This window comes from Xyrauchen texanus, chromosome 31 (genome assembly GCF_025860055.1).
Source record: "Xyrauchen texanus isolate HMW12.3.18 chromosome 31, RBS_HiC_50CHRs, whole genome shotgun sequence".
In the NCBI taxonomy this organism is placed as follows: Eukaryota; Metazoa; Chordata; class Actinopteri; order Cypriniformes; family Catostomidae; genus Xyrauchen; species Xyrauchen texanus.
The window spans coordinates 13414940-13436660 of NC_068306.1; the positions used below are offsets into that span (position 1 = coordinate 13414940).

The 21721-nt window shown below is 36.8% G+C and overlaps 1 protein-coding gene and 1 long non-coding RNA gene across 3 annotated transcripts in view; one reads left to right on the forward strand and one right to left on the reverse strand.

The window, feature by feature from the left end:
- The first annotated feature begins 1387 nt into the window (after positions 1 to 1387).
- Positions 1388 to 5104, forward strand: LOC127625161 (uncharacterized). The gene is made up of 3 exons (XR_007968264.1): positions 1388 to 3247; positions 3557 to 3734; positions 4655 to 5104. It is a non-coding gene; the product is annotated as an uncharacterized LOC127625161 (long non-coding RNA).
- Positions 5105 to 9613: 4509 nt separating this feature from the next.
- Positions 9614 to 21721, reverse strand: part of LOC127625148 (tumor necrosis factor receptor superfamily member 1A-like) — a 36399-nt gene continuing 24291 nt past the window's right edge. Inside the window, exons 2-10 of one of the 2 annotated variants that reach the window (XM_052100241.1) lie at positions 20725 to 20875; positions 17858 to 17986; positions 14721 to 14832; positions 14259 to 14392; positions 14045 to 14125; positions 13774 to 13808; positions 13002 to 13304; positions 12524 to 12560; positions 9614 to 12108 (exon numbers count right to left, since the gene is read on the reverse strand). In XM_052100241.1, coding sequence (XP_051956201.1) covers positions 11819 to 12108; positions 12524 to 12560; positions 13002 to 13304; positions 13774 to 13808; positions 14045 to 14125; positions 14259 to 14392; positions 14721 to 14832; positions 17858 to 17986; positions 20725 to 20875 — 1272 coding nt within the window. In that variant the 3' untranslated portion in view covers positions 9614 to 11818. Of the gene's footprint in view, positions 12109 to 12523; positions 12561 to 13001; positions 13305 to 13773; positions 13809 to 14044; positions 14129 to 14258; positions 14393 to 14720; positions 14833 to 17857; positions 17987 to 20724; positions 20876 to 21721 lie in introns of both variants that reach the window. The other variant, XM_052100240.1, reaches the window with a different exon arrangement.

Genomic DNA, 21721 nt, shown 5'->3' on the forward strand with positions numbered 1-21721 from the left:
GTCTCCCAATGATCAGCAGAGACACAATGTTTACTGCAAGTCTCTTTAAATTGTTTATTTCTTATTCGCTAGTGACCGATTTAGGTTTATTTATTATTTTTCCCCTTTTTCATTAAAAGGGCATTGAGTGATACATTTTGAAGCAAAAATAATCGTTAAAACACAGAAAATTTTACTTGAATGAATTTTAGATTTATATCATGGTCTTTGTCAATTATGTTGCCATATTTGCACTTCCTTAAAGGAAGTGCAAATATTATGCACCATTCAAAGAATATTATGAGTAATGTAATTTTCATATATCTTTTGAGATAAAAGAGCTAGATGAACAATGAAAACACACTTTAACTTTCAGAACTCAAAACTTCCTCCTCTGTCCACAAACACCATTTATTGTTTGTTCTGAAAAATTTGGATTTCTGACATCCGAACCAGAAACATTAATACAGTATAGGACAATATATGTCCACATTTACAAATCGATAATCAGGTGCACTCAGTAACTTTTTCCTGATTAAAAAACTTTGACTCCTAAATAAATGAATTTAGAAATGTATTACTCCAGTCATATCAGTGACCGTATAAAAGCTGTTTTATTCTACCTGGAGAGGGTCCCCTTATGGGGGCTGCCATGTTGGAATCACACGACCAGCCGAATACTAATTATTAAATCTCAGTAACCACCCTGTTATTGGACACTTAAACTCTTGAATTAAATCATGGCTGACTGTTAATAATGAATCACTACAATGGCATTAGTAACTGAAAACTATTTTGTTGTATTGTATCAAAACTATGATGCTGCATCCACGGCCCTTGGTGCAGTGTTGGGTAAGTTACTTTTAAGAAAGTAATTAAATACTAATTATATCTTCTACTGTGTAATTAGATTACTGTACTAATCACTCTGTCTGAAAAGTAATTTAATTACTTATTACTAATTACTAAAACCCTAATCAACCTAAAATGTAAAACCCTTATCTACCTCGACCAGATGAAAAATATAAGGATAAACATGAAATTGTTCTTTTAATTCTTTCATGTAAACCACAGAAAATCTAATAAATTATTCAAGAACTGGTCAAATAATTTAAGGGGGCTGCAATAAATGAGAAAACATACATTTTAACATTAGACATTACATTTAGATTTTAAATTCACTATTCTTTTATATAGAATTGTTCTATAGACTATACAGTATTTAACACAGTTACATCAGAAGTAACTGTAATTAAATTACTGAAAAATTAAGAGTAATTAAAAAAATTTCCTTTTTTTAATGAAAAAGTAACTTAATTACAGTAATTAATGCATTATACCCAACACTACCTAGGTGTCAGTGTAAATTCAAGAGGACATACATAACAAATTACTGAGTGTACCTTTAAAAAAACAAACTTGCATGAAATCCACGTTTATATGAGATTTGAAATCATTGAATAATTCTCTGCTTTTGATGAAAAACGTAAACAGTCATTCGCACAACACTTGATACATTGGATACTCGTTGGAAAAGCCGGAAAAATTATGGTAAAGGTGTTTACACTCAATGCAAAATTGGGGTAATGGGACAAAATGCAACATGTGCCGATCGGTTTTAGCTTTCACCGTCTATGAATTCACCTCGATAAAAAACACATCTTAAGCTGTTTACATGACCTTACACAATGTTGGCATATTAATCATAATCCGTGTAAGAAAGTGCATGTAAATGCGCTCACTTTTTTTTTTTACTTGTCACGATATAATGCAGGACTTGTAAAAAGGCTGTTATTGATGGATTGAGAAGTACAAACTATAATGGGCCTGAAATAAAGTCTGCAGATGTAATAATATATAGATTAAACCTCATAAGTGAATTATTTTTTTCTTGATTTGCAGTCAAATTGATTGACTTACACTTTTGATTCTACTGTACCTTGCATATCTGTTCTCACACAGGCCAGCTAGACCTCAGTCTAGACTCTGAGTTTCTCCTGGTCAGTGTGGTTCAAATCCTTGGATTCAGTAACTCAGTGTGCAACCCGCTGGTTTATGCCGCCCTCAACACCACCTTCAAGAGGGACTTGCTAGCTCTGCTCACCCGAAGATGGTGCTCCGGTAGTCATTGCTGCTGTAGTCCAAGTTTGTGTTGTTCTTTGAGAAGCCACAAGCGAGTGGGCGTCTCCGCAGTGGAGTCGGTCGAACCCAGACGTGGCCTGGAGAGGACGAGTAGACAAGGAGGAATCAGATCATGGAGTAAACTGGCATGGGAGCCCGAACCTGAGAGGCGTACATCCAACTTGTCCCCCCCCATGAACCTGCTTTGCGCCATCAGGCCCAAAAAGACCTCCAGTACTATGATACTAAGTGTTATTGACCCACCACATTCTGGATATGATCAATCTCTAACAGGGATGCTGGATGAGTGAATGTTAAAAGAATGAGTCTGCAGTGATACCTGCCCACCATCGAAAGTGAAACAATCCCTGTGTCTGGCTATGCATACTTATGTTCTGCACAGTATGCAAAGCGCAGTATGTCCGAATACTCCATGTTAATGATACAGTAGCCAAACAACCCCCAACTGACTTACTGCATCTGCTGCGATTCTGAAATGTGCAACCATTGGACACTTTACCATGCCAAACTGAGCTGTGAGAATCGAAAAGCTGAAAATAAAAAATGGCAGAGGACTATGAGGCAAGCTGCTCTTTTTAAGTTTTCAAGGTGTCAAGAAAACTGTTGGCTAAATTGTAGTTTGTAGATTGTTACACATGTATGTTTGTATTAGATTAATCTAATTTCATAAAGGGGAAATACAAATTCAATGAGTGGTGTCTTGAGAAACGTGAAGTAAACTGGTTGAAGCCCGTGTGGAAAAGATTTTGCTGCTGGCACAACGAAAATCAAGGCAATGGAAATCCCACATGAAAAGCACAGTATGACCCTCCCAGCCGAATCCTATTGCCCTGCTGTGCTCCCCAAATATCCCCCATGGCCAATGATGTGGATGTTCAAACAGGAAACACACTTCCAACAGCCTGCAGCTGCAAATTTTCAGATCTTTGAAGCATGTGTTGCTCAGTGCTACTTTTAGAACTGAGGTTATATCTATGCAATAAGGATGGGGGGCGAGTCAACAGAGAAAACGTTTAAATAATTTGCTTTTTGGCTGTTAAAGCTATACTTCCAGTCTCCAAACTTTTGAAGACCTCATGTGAACAAGACAAGACCATCATTAGACTTGGGCTCTGAGCAAGTTGAGGTAAGCAAGGCCATATTTGAAATCTTGACATGCTTTTAAGGGATACTTCACCCAAAAATGAAAATTCTGTCATCTTAACAGAAAAAATGGGATATAATTTAATGGTGATTGAGGCTAACATTCTTCTAAATATCTCCTTTTGTGTTGCATGGAAGGAAGGAAGTAAAAGGAGACAGTGGGGTGAGCAAACGATGGCAGATTATTCATTTTTTGGTGAACTATCCCTTTAAGACTTTGAAGTACCTGTGTTTTACATTTTGCAACCCTTTAATTCTAGTCCTATGCAAATCTGTTTTGTTTCTTTTCCAGAAGTGTGTAACAGCATCTTGCCTAGGCAACTATAGTTTGTGTCGACTCGCCACACACTCCATGAAGACATCAAAAGTGGATTTATAACATGGCTGTTCTTGGAGAATTTGCTATGGGCAATTGCACGCTATTCTACACTTAAAACATCCTAAAGATAGATGGAGAATGCTTGGGAAGTGTACGTCTGTCACCATGATAATTCAGCTCATCATAACATCAACATGTTATATGTTGTATTTAGAATTTAACTGTTTTATGTAAAATATTTTTTGTCTCTTTATTTTTCTAATAATACACAAAAATTTACAATTAAGCTGGATTAATAATTATTAGGAGTCTATATGTCTTTGATTGATTGATATAGCCTATAACATTCCATTTAATGACTTGATGGAAACATTACTTTTTATTTTTAAATTAAAAGTCTTAATAAGGTCCTAAATATCAGTTCGTCAAACCTGCAGATTTCATGTTTTTCCCTTTCTTAAATTAAAGACTTATTAACATTTTTCACGGGAATGTTGCTCTGAATTTCATGTTTTAAAGGGATAGAACACCCAAAATGAAAATTCTCTCCTTGTTTACGCACCCACATGCCATCCCATATCTGTATGACTTTATTTATTTGGCAGAACACAAATGAACTCTGTAGGTCCATACAATGTAAGTGAATGAGTGCCAAAATGTTGACGCTCTAAAAAACACATAAAGGTAGCATAAAAGAAATCCATTAGACTCCAGTGTTTTAATCCATATTTTCAGAAGTGAAAAGATAGGTGTGGGTGGGAAACAGATCAATATTTATGTACTTTTTTGCTTGAAAATCTTCTTTTTGCCTTAAGAACCATTTATCCTTCTTTGAGTCTAAATTGATTTGCAATCGGATTACCCAAAGTATTCAACTAATACACCAGCACTTTGAGCAAAAGTCTGGAGATGTACTTGCATGGCGTTGCGTTTCCTTTCGTTATTTGTGTTGATTGGTTCTTTGGCATTTGAACAAAATTTGTTCCGTCGATGCTTTGGACTCTGTTATGATTGCGGATAGTTATTGTCTGGACGGATGATGAGGTGAGCTTTGCTTCCTCTGGACTTCAGGTCTCGAGTTTCCCTGGGCTCTACATGGCATGGAGGATGAGGAACTGAATAGGCAAGAGAGCCGAAGAAGAGAGGAGACCAAGGGTTCCAAGAGGGATTTCCAAGAGCAGAAGAATTCAAGAGAGTTCTTTCTTGGTAGGAACGTTTTGAACTGAAATTGGCAGCACCCCAAAAGTGTCCTGAGCCAATCAGAAATGGCTTTTCAGAGTCACATGGTCAACTGGTCTGTCCTTTTCAAAGTTGATTTACAATTCTTTGTGTGGAGGATTCTTTGAACTCTCAATGATTTGATTTTATCAAAAATGACTTTTGTTTTTCAAATTGTGATGGTGCTGTTTATTTACATCAGTAATGTCCTGACTATACTTTGTGATCAGTTGAATGACACTTTGGTGAAATACATGATCAATTTCCTTCTGAAACAGGTAAATCTGTAAATTATTCAAAACCTTTCGCCACCCGTGTATGCATATATATATATATATATATATATATATATATATATATATATATATATCACAGGGTTGGGAGGGTTATTTTTTAAATGTATTCTACTACAGATTACAGAATACATGCTGTTAAATGTAATTTGTAACATATTCCTTTTAGATTACTCAAGGTCAGTAATGTATTCTAAATTTTTGATTACCTCTTCAGCACTGGTTGATTTTTTTTTCACCTGTTTTGACAATAAAAACTCTGCCAGTACAGTAAGACAAAACAAACATGTTAAAAATACATTCCCTGAAAAACCTAAATATCTTATCCAAAAATTAATAGGAAATTAATACAAATCAAGAATAGGATTTTTGCCCCAATATGAAAGGTCTTACTAGAAAAAAGAAATTATGATCCAACGTGAATTTTCTTGATGAAAAACATGATTGTGCCTGGTAACGTGCATGAAAAATGGCTAGAAATAGCATTTTAGCTTAGAGTAAAGCTGACAATTTACACAAGGTTTATTTCTATTTCTTCTGCTCCAAACTTCAAATTTACTTCTCTGTCTGCTCGTATGAATGTAACACATCATAAGAAATTGTTTCCCTGCTGTTCAAATGCACTTTGGATCACATCATTTATATGTATAAATGTTTTCCATCTGAAAGCACTAAATATTAAATTAAACAAATTACAATAAAATGCAAAGTAATCTCTTCGGTAATCAAAATACTTTTGGAATGCAACTGTATTCTAATGACCAATGATTAAAATTGTAAGTAGTGGAATACAGTTACTTATATTTTGTATAATATATATTTTTTATTTTTTTATATATTTTGCCACTTGTTACAGTAACGTCACAGAACTGCCTGTGAAAATATAAAATGCTTTCAAGTACTGTAGCCTACATTTATCTGTCAATCAAATTTTTTAGGCATCTCAGCTGGTTTGTAATGTTTAGACACCCTTTTACACTCTTTGCATATTTATCTGAGTAAAGAAAATTACATTTCAAAACTGAAATAATGATGCAGCGATTTCTGGTCGTGTCTAGAAGGTAACCGTCCCCTGCCTAAGGATAGCAGTGTGTCTTTGTTTACATTATGCTGACACCTAGCGGCGAAGACGCAGCAGTACGAACGAGCAGAAGTTATTTATTTTTTATACTAAGTTCCCAGATACCGATGATAGTAAAGTCTCTAACCTTTTAGAGACTTTTAAAAAGACAGCTTTCTCAACATCAGTATAGATTTATACTAGCATTTAAATTATCTCATAATTTCTCACCCTCATGCTACCCCAGATGCATATGACTTCTTTTTTCTGCAGAACACATAGATTTTTAGAATAATATTTAAACTCTGTTGGGAATCACAATGCAAGTGAATGGTGACCAGAACTCAGGAGGTCGAAAAAGTACATAAAGGCTTCATTAAAGTAATCCATAAGTCTCCAGTGTTTAAATCCATATCTTTGCACCAACACCTAGCTGTATGATAGGTGTGGGAGCGAAAGAGGTTTACATTTAAGTCCTTTTTAACTGTAAATCTACACTTTTACTTTCACATTCTAATAAATAACTTAATGAATAATCAGGGTTCAATACAAGTTAAGCTCAGTTGACAATGTTTGCGGAATAATGTTACCACAAAAGTTTTACAATTTAAACCCTTATATTGTGTTCCAGTCATTCTGCTCAGGTTGGACAGCTTATTTATTTATTTTTTTATCCAATTGAAATAAAATTCCTTGACTTTGTCCACGATATCTGAAAACACTCAAACAAAAATTGGACCATTTTCTGTCAATTTTTTTGTTGTTTTATTTCACTTTGTTACACGAGTTCCCGGTCAGAAATGAATGAATTAACTACAAAATACAGAAATATTTGGGGAGCATCCCAATCCTTTAGATGAGCACATATGTAGATGTGTGTTTGCACAAGCAAATCCTCGGACATGTGCAAACCCATATACATACAAACACACTCACACAAATACAGGTGAAACTCGAAAAATTAGAATATCGTGCAAAAGTTCATTAATTTCAGTAATTCAACTTAAAAGGTGAAACTAATATATTATATAGACTCATTACAAGCAAAGTAAGATATTTCAAGCCTTTATTTGATATAATTTTGATGATTATGGCTTACAGCTTATGAAAACCCCAAATTCAGAATCTCAGAAAATTAGAATATTACATGAAATCAATAAAAAAAGGATTTTAAATACAGAAATGTCGGCCCTCTGAAAAGTATAATCATGCATATGTACTCAGTACTTGGTTTGGGCCCCTTTTGCATTAATTACTGCCTCGATGCGGCGTGGCATGGATGCTATCAGCCTGTGGCACTGCTGAGGTGTTATGGAAGACCAAGATGCTTCAATAGCGGCCTTCAGCTCTTCTGCATTGTTTGGTCTCATGTCTCTCATCTTTCTCTTGGCAATGCCTCATAGATTCTCTATGGGGTTCAGGTCAGGCGAGTTTGCTGGCCAATCAAGCACAGTAATACCATGGTCATTGAACCAGGTTTTGGTACTTTTGGCAGTGTGGGCAGGTGCCAAGTCCTGCTGGAAAATGAAGTCATCATCTCCATAAAGCTTGTCTGCTGAAGGAAGCATGAAGTGCTCTAAAATGTCCCGGTAGATGGCTGCGTTGACTCTGGACTTAATAAAGCACAGTGGACCAACACCAGCCGATGACATGGCTCCCCAAACCAACACAGACTGTGGAAACTTCACACTGGACTTCAAGCATCTTGGATTGTGTGCCTCTCCATTCTTCCTCCAGACTCTGGGACCTTGGTTTCCAAATGAGATGCAAAATTTGCTCTCATCAGAAAAGAGGACTTTGGACCACTGAGCAACAGACCAGTTCTTTTTTCTTTAGCCCAGGTAAGACGTTTGACATTTGAAGCCCATGTCCAGGACCCGTCTGTGTGTGGTGGCTCTTGATGCAGTAACTCCAGCCTCAGTCCACTCCTTGTGAAGCTCCCCACACATTTGAATGGCCTTTTCCTGACAATCCTCTCCAGGCTACGGTCATCCCTGCTGCTTGTGCACCTTTTTATTCCACACTTTTCCCTTCCACTTAACTTTCTATTAATGTGCTTTGATACAGCACTTTGAGAACATCCAACTTCTTTTGCAATTACCTTTTGAGGCTTTCCCTCCTTGTGGAGGGTGTCAATGATGGTTTTCTGCACAACTGTCAGGTGAGCAGTCTTCCCCATGATTGTGAATTCAACTGAACCAGACTGAGAGACCATTTAAAGGCTCAGGAACCCTTTGCAGGTGTTTAGCTGATTAGAGTGTGACACTTTGAGCCTACAATACTGAACCTTTTCACAATATTCTAATTTTCTGAGATTCTGAATTTGGGGTTTTCATAAGCTGTAAGCCATAATCATCAAAATTATATCAAATAAAGGCTTGAAATATCTTACTTAGCTTGTAATGAGTCTATATAATATATTAGTTTCACCTTTTAAGTTGAATTACTGAAATTAATGAACTTTTGCACGATATTCTAATTTTTCGAGTTTCACCTGTATGTTTGAAAGTCAATTCTACACCAGAATGTGAAAGTAAAAGTGTAGATTTACAGTTAAAAAGACTGTCATACAGCCAGGTGTTGGTGCAAAGATATGGATTTAACCACTGGAGATGTATGGATTAATTTAATTTATGCCTTTATGTCCTTTTTGGACCTTCTGAGTTCTGGTCACCATTCACTTGCATTGTGTTTGTGCATCATCTTTCCATGTACTCTTTAAGAAATATTTTAATATCTACCTGTATAATGTTGCATTTGTATTATGTATGATGTACAAAATTTTGATCCGTTTCTCACCCACATGCATCAGATCGCTTCAGAAGACATGGATTTAACCGCTGGAGTTGTATGGATTACTTTCTGCTGCTTTTATGTGAATTATGGAACTTCTAAAGGGTCTGCTCATCATTCACATGCATTATGAACTAAACAGAGCTAAAATACTCAAAATCTTTGTGTTCATTAGAAGGAGGAATATTTGGGTGAACTATTCCTTTAAGTGTACAGTTTTCCCCTGGCGAATGATAAAAGAGGGACCCGATTCATTTCTAGGGACCAGAATAAATCTAAAAATAAACAAAAATTGGGATGGCCTGTTCTCACTTGTTCTTAAGTTGTAAAGACACCATAAGGAACATAAAAGTACACCTTTCCGCAACAAGCTGCACAATTTGAGGCATCATTCGTGTCCGTAGCACAAATGATATGGGATGAGTTACATTGCATTAGTTTACTAATGGGATTTTTAAAATACCTAACTCTAAGTACAGTAGAACCAATAGTAATTAATAGAAATGCTTGCAAGTGCCACTAATAATAAAAAAACCATACTACGATCACTTCATCTACAATAAAACATCATAAACATTTGAAATTACATTGAAAATCATCACACAAACTCAAAACCCTACCAAAGATGTTTAAAGAGCTTGGACTGTATGACAATTCACCACAAATGAACGAACTCGCCATGGAAACCGTTTTGTAAAGCATCTTTTTATTTTTAAACAAAAACATTCTACAACCAACTTTGCAACAGCAAACTTTTTACATTCACAAACAAGCATACAATTGTCTAAGGGGACAAAGAAATATATAAAACCTACTCATAGAGAGATATTTTGGAAAATAAAGCACTGAATGAGCTAGCACTGAGACATGCTGCTGTGTTAGATGCATAAAAGCAAGACAAATGTGTAGTGAGAAACAGATGGTACTGAATTGCTCAGAGGTAATCCTTCTGCACCTACATTTAAAGATAGACTCCACGTTAAGACGCCGAGTCAGTGCAAAGTGTAGAAAGACATGAAGAGACAGAATATAATTGTCAGAAAAGGAAAAAAAAGGTCCCTTGAAATTGATGCGGTTTATTCTCTCACTTTTCAGTTCTATGTCAATAGATGGCAGTGCCCTGCACTGTACGATAACTCTACAATTTTGTGTCCTATTTAGCTTTCCATGTCAACTGAGTTAAAAGGTGAAGCATATCAGAGATTCGTGTTCCTAATCACTAAATATATACATATAAAAGGTCATATTTCATACACATATTAAGCTACAAAGCTATGCAGCAGAGTCAGATATTGCAGTTCATTAACTGCTACATAAATGAATTCTGGGGCCCTGTTTACTTTGATAACTTTCATCTCAAAAGTCAAATTGTTCCTTCGGTTTCTATACTTCATTAAGTTGGGCTTCTATAAATATATCTATTAGTTTTGTTTAATACTACGTACATCCTAGACAAAAGACAACCAAATGGTGAGTAGTTTTCGATGAGCTTCGGTTTCCTTCATCTTTAACTATTAAAACCTTGTACCTGTGCACTACTGCATTTAAACCATGAACAGCAAGCGAAAGTTCGAAATGCCTCCTAATCCTCAACATTAATTCAACTTGGACCTGCGGAAGCAGTTACAAGCGCCCAAGAGATACTGACCGTGGTACTCTTTCAAGCTTTTTCTTTATATCATTAACAACGACACCCCTAGTTGCGAACATACGTATGCAGCGACGGACACATTTTGCGATTTTAATAAGAAATGACGAAACGGAAGAGGAACTCTGGGATGATGGCACTGAATCTGAAGAGATCTGGTTTATTTGCTTGTGAAAAAGCTGGAAGAATTTGCTTGGTGAATTCATCCGGAGAAAAACTTAGTCACAAGAAACACTTCGGTGAATATTAGTAACAGGTATAAATATTATGTAATTACACAATAAAAATAAATACATCACTTATTCAAATATAAATAAGGAAATGGAATAGGCAAAAAAAGACTGAGAAGGTAAGCAATGCCGTCTCAGCCTTGCACCAAGCAGATAAAACCAGCTATGGGTAAAAAATATCAGACTGGCATAACTTGGGGCTGCCCAGTATAGAGGACATTCTGTAACAACCAGGGTGAATGTAATGACAGATCTGAACTTTATATGAAATCCTAAACTTTTAACATATAAGAGAATATGCCAACAGCTGGAAAACAGTTTGAAACATTGAAATGGCAAATTCCATTACTGATACGTCTTAAATTCACAATACAATTCATCTACAGATGATTTGTTCAGAGCTCAGCTTGAGACATTTTTTTGTTCGTTTGTATCTTTGAGTCCTTGTGACAAACAAGTGATTTACGGCAGCAACTGAAATCGGACTAGACCATCTACATGTAGTGTAATGCTAGACCTTGTCAAAATCTTTAGTTTGAACTACAAATGTGCATGGCGCCTGTCAGTATGTAGTCAAAATAAACACAAAAGGCATAGAACTATCTACATTTTTGACTTTACCAAAGGTTTAACGACATCAATGTAGGCTTCAGACCAACCTGAGTTTGAAAGCCTGAGGCAAGTGCATCGAATGACACCTGTACGCACTGTTAAGAAGGAAAACGGCGCCCTCTTCCGTAAGCCAGTGTAAAACCTCAAAAGGGTCCAGTGTTGGCTTTTGAACCCATTGCGGGCGCTACAGAGATACGATTCTCCAATGGCATCACCACCAGTTCCATAATGGGAAATCAGTTCATGCCATGAGGCCAACAGGCCCCTGGGGAGGATATTATGAAACTCCTAACCCACCCCTTGACCCTCACCTACAACATCTCCATTATTTTGTTCTTTTACTCAATAACAAAGGGTTTCTCTTGAAGTCTTTAAGAGTCATCACTCATATTTGTAGTAGCCTCTTTCCACAGCCTTGGAGGCAATGTTTTCTGCAGAATACCGCTGGTCCAGATCCAGCAGAGATTGAAGTAAGGTGTTGATGTTCGCTCGAAGCCCTTCTTTTTGCATCCACACCCGCAGGAGCTCGTAGACTTTGTCCACGTGGTGAAGTGCCTCTGCCATCTTAATGGCATTGTCGCTCACGCCTATGCTACGGAAGAACTTGTTGTGGATCCGCACATCCAGGATATCAAACAGATCGAAGCTCTTGCTCAGCGATTCCTCCTCAACTACAAAAGAGCATTGAGATTTTAGAACTTGTTTGATGGTTTTCAGTGATTACTAGGAGCAGAATGTCTATTGATGTCTACAGAATACACTCTTGAAATACAAATGTGATGAGAAGCAGTATAGTTCAGTGTTAACGAGGAAGTTACTGATTGGCTCAAGGTTGTATTGCTTGAAAACGGGAAATCATGAAAAAGAAAAACCACACTCGAGGATTGTGTTAACAGAGAAATAAACAAGTGAACGTAATGATTTCAGAGGAAAGTGCCATTATAATCACTGCTTTGTATGAATCAAAGAGTGGTAATGAATGTGTCTATGCACTAAAGAATAAGTGGAGATGGTTTAAGTACTTTTAAAAGCATTTAAGTCAACTTCACCAAATGGTAAATACTACAGCCAAGAGAAATCTCTTACCGAGTACAGGAACAAGTTTTCTGAGAGGGCCATCATCCTAAAGTAGGAGAAAATAATTTTGATAATGTTGCAAAATTAGTTAATACAGTGAAGTAACACTAATTCTAATGTATTTAGTACAAGTGAAAAATTTCTAGAATTGTCCAGATATTCATTGCACACATCATTGTAGTATTATTTTAATATGAAAATGCATATTGCGTATGGACAGAAAGATTTTCATGGCAGTTTTACAGATTTGTTTTGGTCTCATTACAGTAATGAGAACATTGAGGCAAAATGTGCTCGATTATTATGATGATAACATCACAACGCAAATAATTTATTGGTCCTAAAATAGCAATTTACCATTTTTCTATTTGATTTTAGGGGTTAAAAATGACCCAGATATTTCTTTGTGAATTACCCTTCTGTTTGCAAACAAGGAAACTGACATATATTTGAAAGTATTATCTTGCCGTTTCTCATTCTTTCTTACCCGTGCCCATGGCTCTGTATCCCTCTCTATCTGTCTTTGGACTGGGGGGCTTGACCGTGGGGAGTCCCCGATGCAGACTGCTGGAGGGAGGGCAGACAGGCTGGTTTGGGAAGAGCTGGTTGTGTTTGGTAAGCTGTCACCAAGTCCCCGGTCCTCATCCTCCACCGGGATGCTCTTGGTGCCAGTTTCCTGCGTCTCCTGCGTCAACAAGGGGCGGGACTCTGGCCGTTGCTCCTCTGCCCTCTCTAATCCAGCATTGCGGTTGTTCTCTTTTTCCTCTTCTGAACTTGGGCATGATTGATCCTGAGGGGTGTCAACAAAAGCTGATTAAAACCATGGATTAAGAGACCTAATGCAAGACTAAAAAGTTGTATTTCAACTGTGCAAAGTTTAATTAAGGTACCACAATTTTTTTTGATAACTTTTTATCTGATAACTTTTTGGGGTTTTAATTTCTTAATAAGGTCTGACTGTACATGATCCGGCTTATTACATTACATAACAAATAATGAAATACAAAATGAATGGAAATTGATTTGAGTTAAAATAATTTTATTATATGAGAAGAGGAGATCATGCAGTATTACGAGAGACATGAAACTAGAACAGCTATATCAGAAATCAGATACCTGGGAACAATCAGTTTTACAGTTATGTTGTAATTATACAAACATATTTGAGCACAGAATGCCAAAATTGACCAAATTCAAATCAAATACTAAGAGCAATTTAATAAATTAAAATAAGGCATAATTACACAAAATGCACTTACGGCCACTTTAACCTCTTTCAAATCTCCATGAGTTTCTGAAAAAAATAAAGAAAATAGAAATTGCTGACAAAACTTTAAAAGCATCAGAAATTTTGACTTTACACCTTGCAGACCAATGCCATAAGCACTTTAATGTTTACATCATAAAATCTACAGTATTTACCCCTAAAATACACTGAAAATGTTTAAAATGTCTTATATTGTTATAAATCAAACACCTGTCATTCATGTGTTCCTCAACACAAAGATTTGAAAAACATTTCAAACATACCACTTAGTCGCTGTTGGCGCTTCTTCCAGAAATATATTCCAAATGCGCCGATCAGAAAAATACCCAAGATTGGTATAATAACTGCTGAAGACAAACAGGAGAATTAATTAATTCCTTCTATCATTATTAATCATTATTAAAATCATGGCTTGTGCATTTTTTATAATATTATGGGCACCGATGTTTCTTTTTTATTATATATGCTTTTCTATACCTATAGCTTCACTGCCATTTGATGATGATGATGGCTTATCAGTCGGATCTTCCGTTGGGTTTGAGGGGCGTTTCTTGCACTTTGTGTTAGCCGTGGGTGTGCAACTCCTCACTTCTTCCTCGTCTGCTTTGCACCTGCAAAAGAATGACCGAATAAAGGACAAAGTCAGCCTTTCAAAATGGGTGTGAACCAAAAAGCTTAAAATGAGAGTCTCAAAATGACTGTCATCGTGACTAATGCTGCGAAAGCCTGAGGGGGTTAAAGGTGGAGCTAGTGATTCAGTGGGAAAGGGATTTGACTCATTGGATGTGGTGATCCAAGGACAAAAAGCAAGAGTTAGGGCTGAAAGGTTAAGAGAAAAGAAGGTGGGAGTGTCAGATTTGGCAGCTTTCATCTGGGTGTTGTGCGGCAAATCTAGAGATGGACAGAAGGATCACACTGTAAAGGTGGAGAGCAACTCACTGGGCGCATTTCTTGCACACTTCACATGGCTCGTCCGGCAGGCAGAAGGAACCGGGTTTGCATTCACACTTGGTGTTGCTTGTGCTGGTGCATTCTGCAACCACCTTCTGGTCTGTAAATGGAAGGAGAGAGGAGATGTGAGGGAGTGAAGATCTGAAGGGCAACTGAATTATTAGATCAACGTTGGATCAATTGAGATCCAGACAGAATAGAGGTTCAATGTATAATTGTAACTAATATCTGCCTCAGAAAACAGATGAAACAAATGGAAAGTCTTAACTAACACACCTCTGAAAGATTGGATAAATGTTTGATCAATCCAGATTCATGTTTTATTGTTTCAACTAATATCTGCCTCAGAAAACAGCAAAATGCACGGAAAATCTTACAATATATCTGAAAGATTTAAAAAAATGTTTGATCAACCCAGATTCATATTCATAATCCATATCAAGATTTAATCTAGACCTAGAGAGAATAATAAATTAATGTATAATTGTTACAATTAGCTTATATCTTGCCTTAGAAAACAGCTGAAACACATGAGATATTACACCTCTGAATTATTGGATCAATGTTTGATCAATCCAAATTAACATTTAATCCAGATCCACCTTCAATTCTGATCCAGAAAGAATAGCAATTCAAAGTATAATTGTTACAGGTAAAGTTGTTGAGCAGGTATTCTTCAGCCAGTCGCAGCCTGTTCGGCATTACGCAATGACCCGTTTCACCTTATCGCTGCCCATTCAGCCCCGTTTCATGGCCGACACACCTGAAAAAATCCTGGTTCTCCCTATGGCCAGTCCACCCCTGTGCCTCAGAAAACATCTAAAATGCACTAAAATCTATATAAATTATTTACTCACCTTTATGATATCCCAGGTATGCATGACCTTACTTCAGCAGAACACATTTGAAGAATGTAATAGCTCAGTAGGTCCTTGAAATGCAAGTGGTTTGTGATTTCAGTCAGCTAAAATGTCATCCATACGACACCAGCTGTTAAATTAATGTCTAATAGTGTATTAAATTGACACTATCACTTTTGGTGTGAATACAAATACATATTTAAGTATTAATTATATAACAATATTTTCCGGTCAGCAGTGGCGTAATCGCATTGGCTTTTGTGACACGCAAGAACTGCATCACAGCCAAATGAGCAGCGCAGTTTACAAGTGAGGAGGAAAGCTTTACAGTAACTTGGTATGTTTTGGTTTAGATCTGATTTTATCTGTTTCTTTACTCACAAAAGTGCATTTGTGGAGAATGTGAGATTACCTCTGTATCATGGCAACGCGAATACATCACGTGAGAGACCGTTTGCACTCCACCCTCTCGTGAAGCTTACCGGAAGCAATGGTTTATAGATAAAAAGTATTGCAACAAAAGCAATCATATCACTTTAAAATACATTAATTTCACTGCTGGATTAGTATCGATGACATTTATGTTGACTATCTGTGATTTTTGGAGCTTCAAAACTGAAATCACCATCCACTTATATTTTAAGGACCTACTGTGCTAAGATATTTTTCTATTTTTCTTCAAATGCGTTTTGGTGAAAAAAATAAAGTCATACACACCTGGGTTGAGGGCGAGTAAATAATGTGAGCATTTACATTTTTGGGTGAACTATCCTTTTAACTAACACCTCTGAAGGACAACAATGTGTGATCAATTCAGATGTAATCCAAATGCTGATAGAAAATTATTTAATGTATAATTGTTACAAGAAACATGTCTCTGAACATCTGAAATGCATGGAATACCATAGCTAACACACCTCTGAAAGAAGGGTGACATGAATGATAGGATCAATGCTTGATCAAACCAGATCCAGATTCATAGTGGTTACTAAAATATTTTGATAGCACCATAGAGACATTTTTTTTTACACTTTTCAGGGGAATCAACCAATGAATGTCTGACTTATACTTATATAAGCCTATGAGCCCTATGCTCATTAAACTGGGATGAAGGCTTAGGCAAAAAAACTTGAACACACCTTTGTGACTCAGCAGGCGGACAGGCCAAGCCTGAGAGTGATTAATTGTGCTGCATCACACTCATATACAAAATAGATACTAAACAAGACGCTACATGATACAGACACACCCTACATCATCCTAAAACACTCACATATAATGGCATACAACAGACACACAACTAACAAAGCACCCACACAAGGGGATGGATGGATGGACAGATGGATAGACAGTACTCATTCACACAAATGGCAAGAGAAAGAACACAGGAGTGGGGCCACACCCAGACCATATAACACTAGGAAATCAGATTCCCAGGAGTGAGGTGTCTGGCACAGGAAACATAACACTCCGCTCTATTCATGGGGCCTTGCTTATGTCCCCATCCCCTTGAGAATCCTATGGGAGGCTTATTGTATAAAATGGGTGGGCGAAGTTTTGTTTATGCAAGTGTGTATTGTTTACAGTATAGTTTTGATCTTTACATGCAGTAGGTCTTGTGGGAGAGCGGCTAAGTGTTTAGGTAAATCAAATGGTTTAATAAATGGTGTACAGGGCTGTCCAATCAAAATAAACAGAAACTAAATGGATGGTTTTGACTTAGCACTAACCAGAGACAGACTAAATAACTTTGCAGAAGAACGGGGCTGTCACGATGAACTTTCTGTGATGGCTTCAATGTGTTTTTCTCTTTCAAAAAGGCGAGACTTCAAGGCGAGGCTTCAAAAGCAAAGAGTTCCGAAGCCAAGGTTGATAGTTTATATGATTTTTGAAAGTTTGTTTTGATTTGTCTATTCAAAAACAGTATTCCAAGGTAGCGCGGATTATTGCCTTCCCAGCATCCCTAAGTCCAGGTGTGGTCCATTATTTATTTGAGATGTACAAATGTTACATTCCTCAGTGCTCTGCTTCTCTAGAGAGTCAGTACATACTACAGATGTCTGTCTACTGGAAAACTCAATAAATTATAAAAGCAGAAGTTTGAAAAGTGCCAGTCACATAACAGACTTTGGTTTACACAAATGCCATCTTCAAACCGATCCAATCAGAAAGATCAGACAAGGCTTTTCACAAGCATTTAATAGGGATAGGGACTAAACCCTAGGAGTGAATGGCTGGTTTGGAGAGGATGGTAAAGAACATTACCTCTGTGGCACTGGCTGCACTGCAGACACTGTTCCATGCCTGTGGGGTGCTCGGCATACGTGCCCGTTTCACATGGGGTGCACATGCCCTTCTCCTGGCCCCTGCTACACTTTTCACTCACATAGGTGCCTGAAAATGGAGGAGAGAATGTATTGGAAAGACTTTAAAAGACATTTTATGACAGACATTACATGTCAAGGTTTGCAAAGTAATGAATTAAGAATCAGGATTTTTGGAATCATTAGGAACTGGAATCGTTAAAGTGATAATTCTCTCATCATTTACTCAATTATCATGCCATCCCAGATGTGTATGACTGTCTTTCTTCTGCGGAACACAAATTAAGATTTTTAGAGAATATTTCAGCTCTGTAGGTCCATAAGACCTTATTCATGCTAGGACCATTTTTAATGGGAATGACAATGAGGCTGTGAGGTATAGATTTTCGGTCTCTTCATTGGGCTGTACTGCAGTTTAAAATGTTTTTTGGACTGTTCCGTAGACAAAACATTGATAAAATATCTGTCCAAGAACATTCATTATACAAAGAACTCCAGACAACATGAGTTGTGGAAAATCAGATGTGATCTAGGAGCTTTACACAGCTTTATATCATTTGTGCCATTGAAGAGATGGTAAGTCTATCCCTCACAGCCTCGTTAATGGGTGCCAAAATTTTGTTGCTCCAAAAAGCACATATAGCCATCATAAAAGTAATCCATAAGACTCCAATGTTTTAATCCATATCTTCAGAAGTTATATGATAGGTGTGGGTGAGAAACAGATCAATATTTAAGTCAATTTTTGCAAGAAATTCTTCACCCTGCCCAGTAAGGTGTGATTTGCATGAAGAATGTGAATCACCAAAAACACAACAATGTAAATGTGATCTTTTTCTCACCCACACCTAACATATCACTTCTGAAGACATTGATTTAACCACTGGAGGTTTATGGATTACTTTTAAGCTGATTTATGTGATGTTTGGAGCTTAAAAATGCTGGCACCCATTCACTTGCATTGTATGGACCAAAAGAGCTGGGAAATTAGTCTAAACATCTTAATTCGAATTAAGCAGATGAAAGGAAGTCACTTGCATCTGGGATGGCATAAGGGTGAACAAATAATGAGAATTTCCATTTTTGGGTGAACTATTCAAATTTCTTATGATTGCCTTCTCTAGAGAAGAGTCTGAGATATAACTACATATTTAATATAATACAAAATACATATTTATATAATATTTTACACTACAGTATGTATTATATTAAACATGATGATTACAGCATCTAAGGCCATCTCAGGCCATAATATCCATCCTTTGACATTTGACAATTATCTAGTACCAAAATGTGAATCAGAACTTTTAATATGAAGAATGCACCTAAATAAGGGAAAAAATACTGAAATGTTACAATAATAACACTAACTGTTAACTAGGGTAAATTTGGAATAAGTAGTTAGATTAACAATAAATCTATTAGTGGAATGAGGGATTTGATTTCATTTTCATTCCTTCATTCCTAAAGTTTGTAGGAATGTTAAGGCACCCATTCTGATATGATATTCTTCTCACCACAATTGTACAGAGTGGTTATCTGAGTTACCTTAGAATATGTCAGTTCAAACCAGTCTGGCCATTATCTGATGACCTCTCTCATCAACATGGCATTTTAGTCCACAGAACTGCACCTCACTGGATGTTTTTAACACCATTTGGAGTAAAAGCTAGAGACTGTTGTGTGTGACAATCCCAGGAGATCAGCAGTTACAGAAATTCTCAAAAAGCCCACCTAGCACCAACAATCATGTCACACAAAATCACTGAGATCAAAATGTATCCCCATTCTGATGGTTGATGTGAACATTAACTGAAGCTCCTGACCCTTATCTGCATGATTTTATGCACTGCAGCCACACGATTGGCTGATTAAATAAATCGCATGGATGATTGTTGGTGCCAGACGGGCTGGTTTAAGAATTTCTGTAACTGCTGATCTCCTGGGATTTTCACACACAACAGTTTCTAGAATGTACTCTGAATGGTGCCAAAAACAAAAAACATCCAGTGAGGGGCAGTTCTGCAGATGGAAATGCCTTGTTGATAAGAGAGGTCAACAGAGAATGGCCAGACTGTTTCGAACTGACAAAGTCTACGGTAACTCAGATAACCACTCTGTACAATCGGGTCGGGTTGGCGTTGTTTGGTGGCATGAGATGGACCTACGCAATATTAGGCAGGTGGTTTTAAGGTTGTGGCTGATCGGTGTATTTACATCTAACCATGGTAATGATTTACCATCCTGTGGTTGACCAAGGTTGTATCAGAATGTTTGTATCAAAAACAACCCTCTAACAAGTCTCAATTCTATATTTGTTTTGCTATATTCTGATCAGCGGGTTTGTCAGTAAGACAGTTAGTTAAGAGTTAAGCATTGCTTAAGGGAACATTTCACCCATAAATGAAAATGTACTCATCCTATTGTATCAACACCAAATTCAGTCTCCTTTTAGCCTAAAAATAAAATCAAATCAAAAGAACCCAAACAGGACACTGCCTCTCAGGAACCATATTTTTACAACTGTGAATGATGACTGCTCAGCTACACAGGTTGGTTCTCTGAAATAATGTTGGTTTTGTTCGAATCTCTATCCAAGATTGATGTGCTACTAGCGTCACAGAGGGATGCTTGTCAGCACCTCATGGATGAAGCTTGGAAAGCAATTTTAAACATCTTGAAAAATCGAATGATTTAATTTACTTCAAAACTTTGCTTTGAGCAAGATTAGGCAATCATGTTTACAGTACTGCCTTTACTGAGGAAGTTCTCACGGTTCGACAGCAACATATCTTTACTGTTACTTACCAGCTTCACAGTTCTTGCAGCAAAAGCTGTTGTGAGGGTACTCCTGGTTCTCAATGCAATTAATCTGTCTGGCTGTTCGGTTCTGCAGTTCTCCTGAAATATTGAGCTCTGCTGCTCCATGACCCAGAAGATTCAAAACGAGGAATAGGATCTGGAAGACGAAGGAGATTTTTTTTTCACAATAAATTCCACTTGTGAAAATGCATCTATTTTGCATTCTTATTACTCAATATCGCTTTTTTTTAATGCAAATGATATTATCAATATAATTAAAAAAAAAAAAAAAAAAGTGTATAAACTTGGAAAAATGAAGAAAACAAATAATAAAATAATAATAATGAATACAAATAAATAAATAGGCTACACAAATTTTTGAATGTCTAATTTCCCCCTTTTGCTTGACAGCAATACCCTTGAGCTGGCATTAACTTCACAAGTTTATGCAAAACCTGATCCGTGCCATCCCAGCACAATTTGAGAATGTTTCAAAGAGAATCTTTGGAAGTTTGACATTTTGTACAAAAAACAATTTAATTAGCCTAGTAATCTTGAAATAGTTAGAATTTAAAGGTGCACTCAGTAACTTTTTATTTGTGTCATCTTGGACTTACAGTGACACCAAGTGGTGTGGATGCGCCGTCTGGCACAAACAATCATGCCAGGGTCCAAATCACGGAGATCACATTTCCCCCATTCTGATGGTTGATGTGAACATTAACTGAAGCTCCTGACCTGTATCTGCATGATTTTATGCACTGCTGTCACATGATTGGCCGATTAGATAATCTCATGGATGATTGTTGGTGCCAGATGGGCCATTTCAACTTTTATTTATTTATATAAGAGTAAAACTTTTTTTAATGGGGTAAGAATTACTGAGTGTGCCTTTTAAATATTATTAATACATTTTACAATTAATGTAAAATTAATTAATTTAAAATTCCAGATTTTCATTGTGGACTAGACTTTTGAATCCCATTAGTCTAAAATGTGCTTC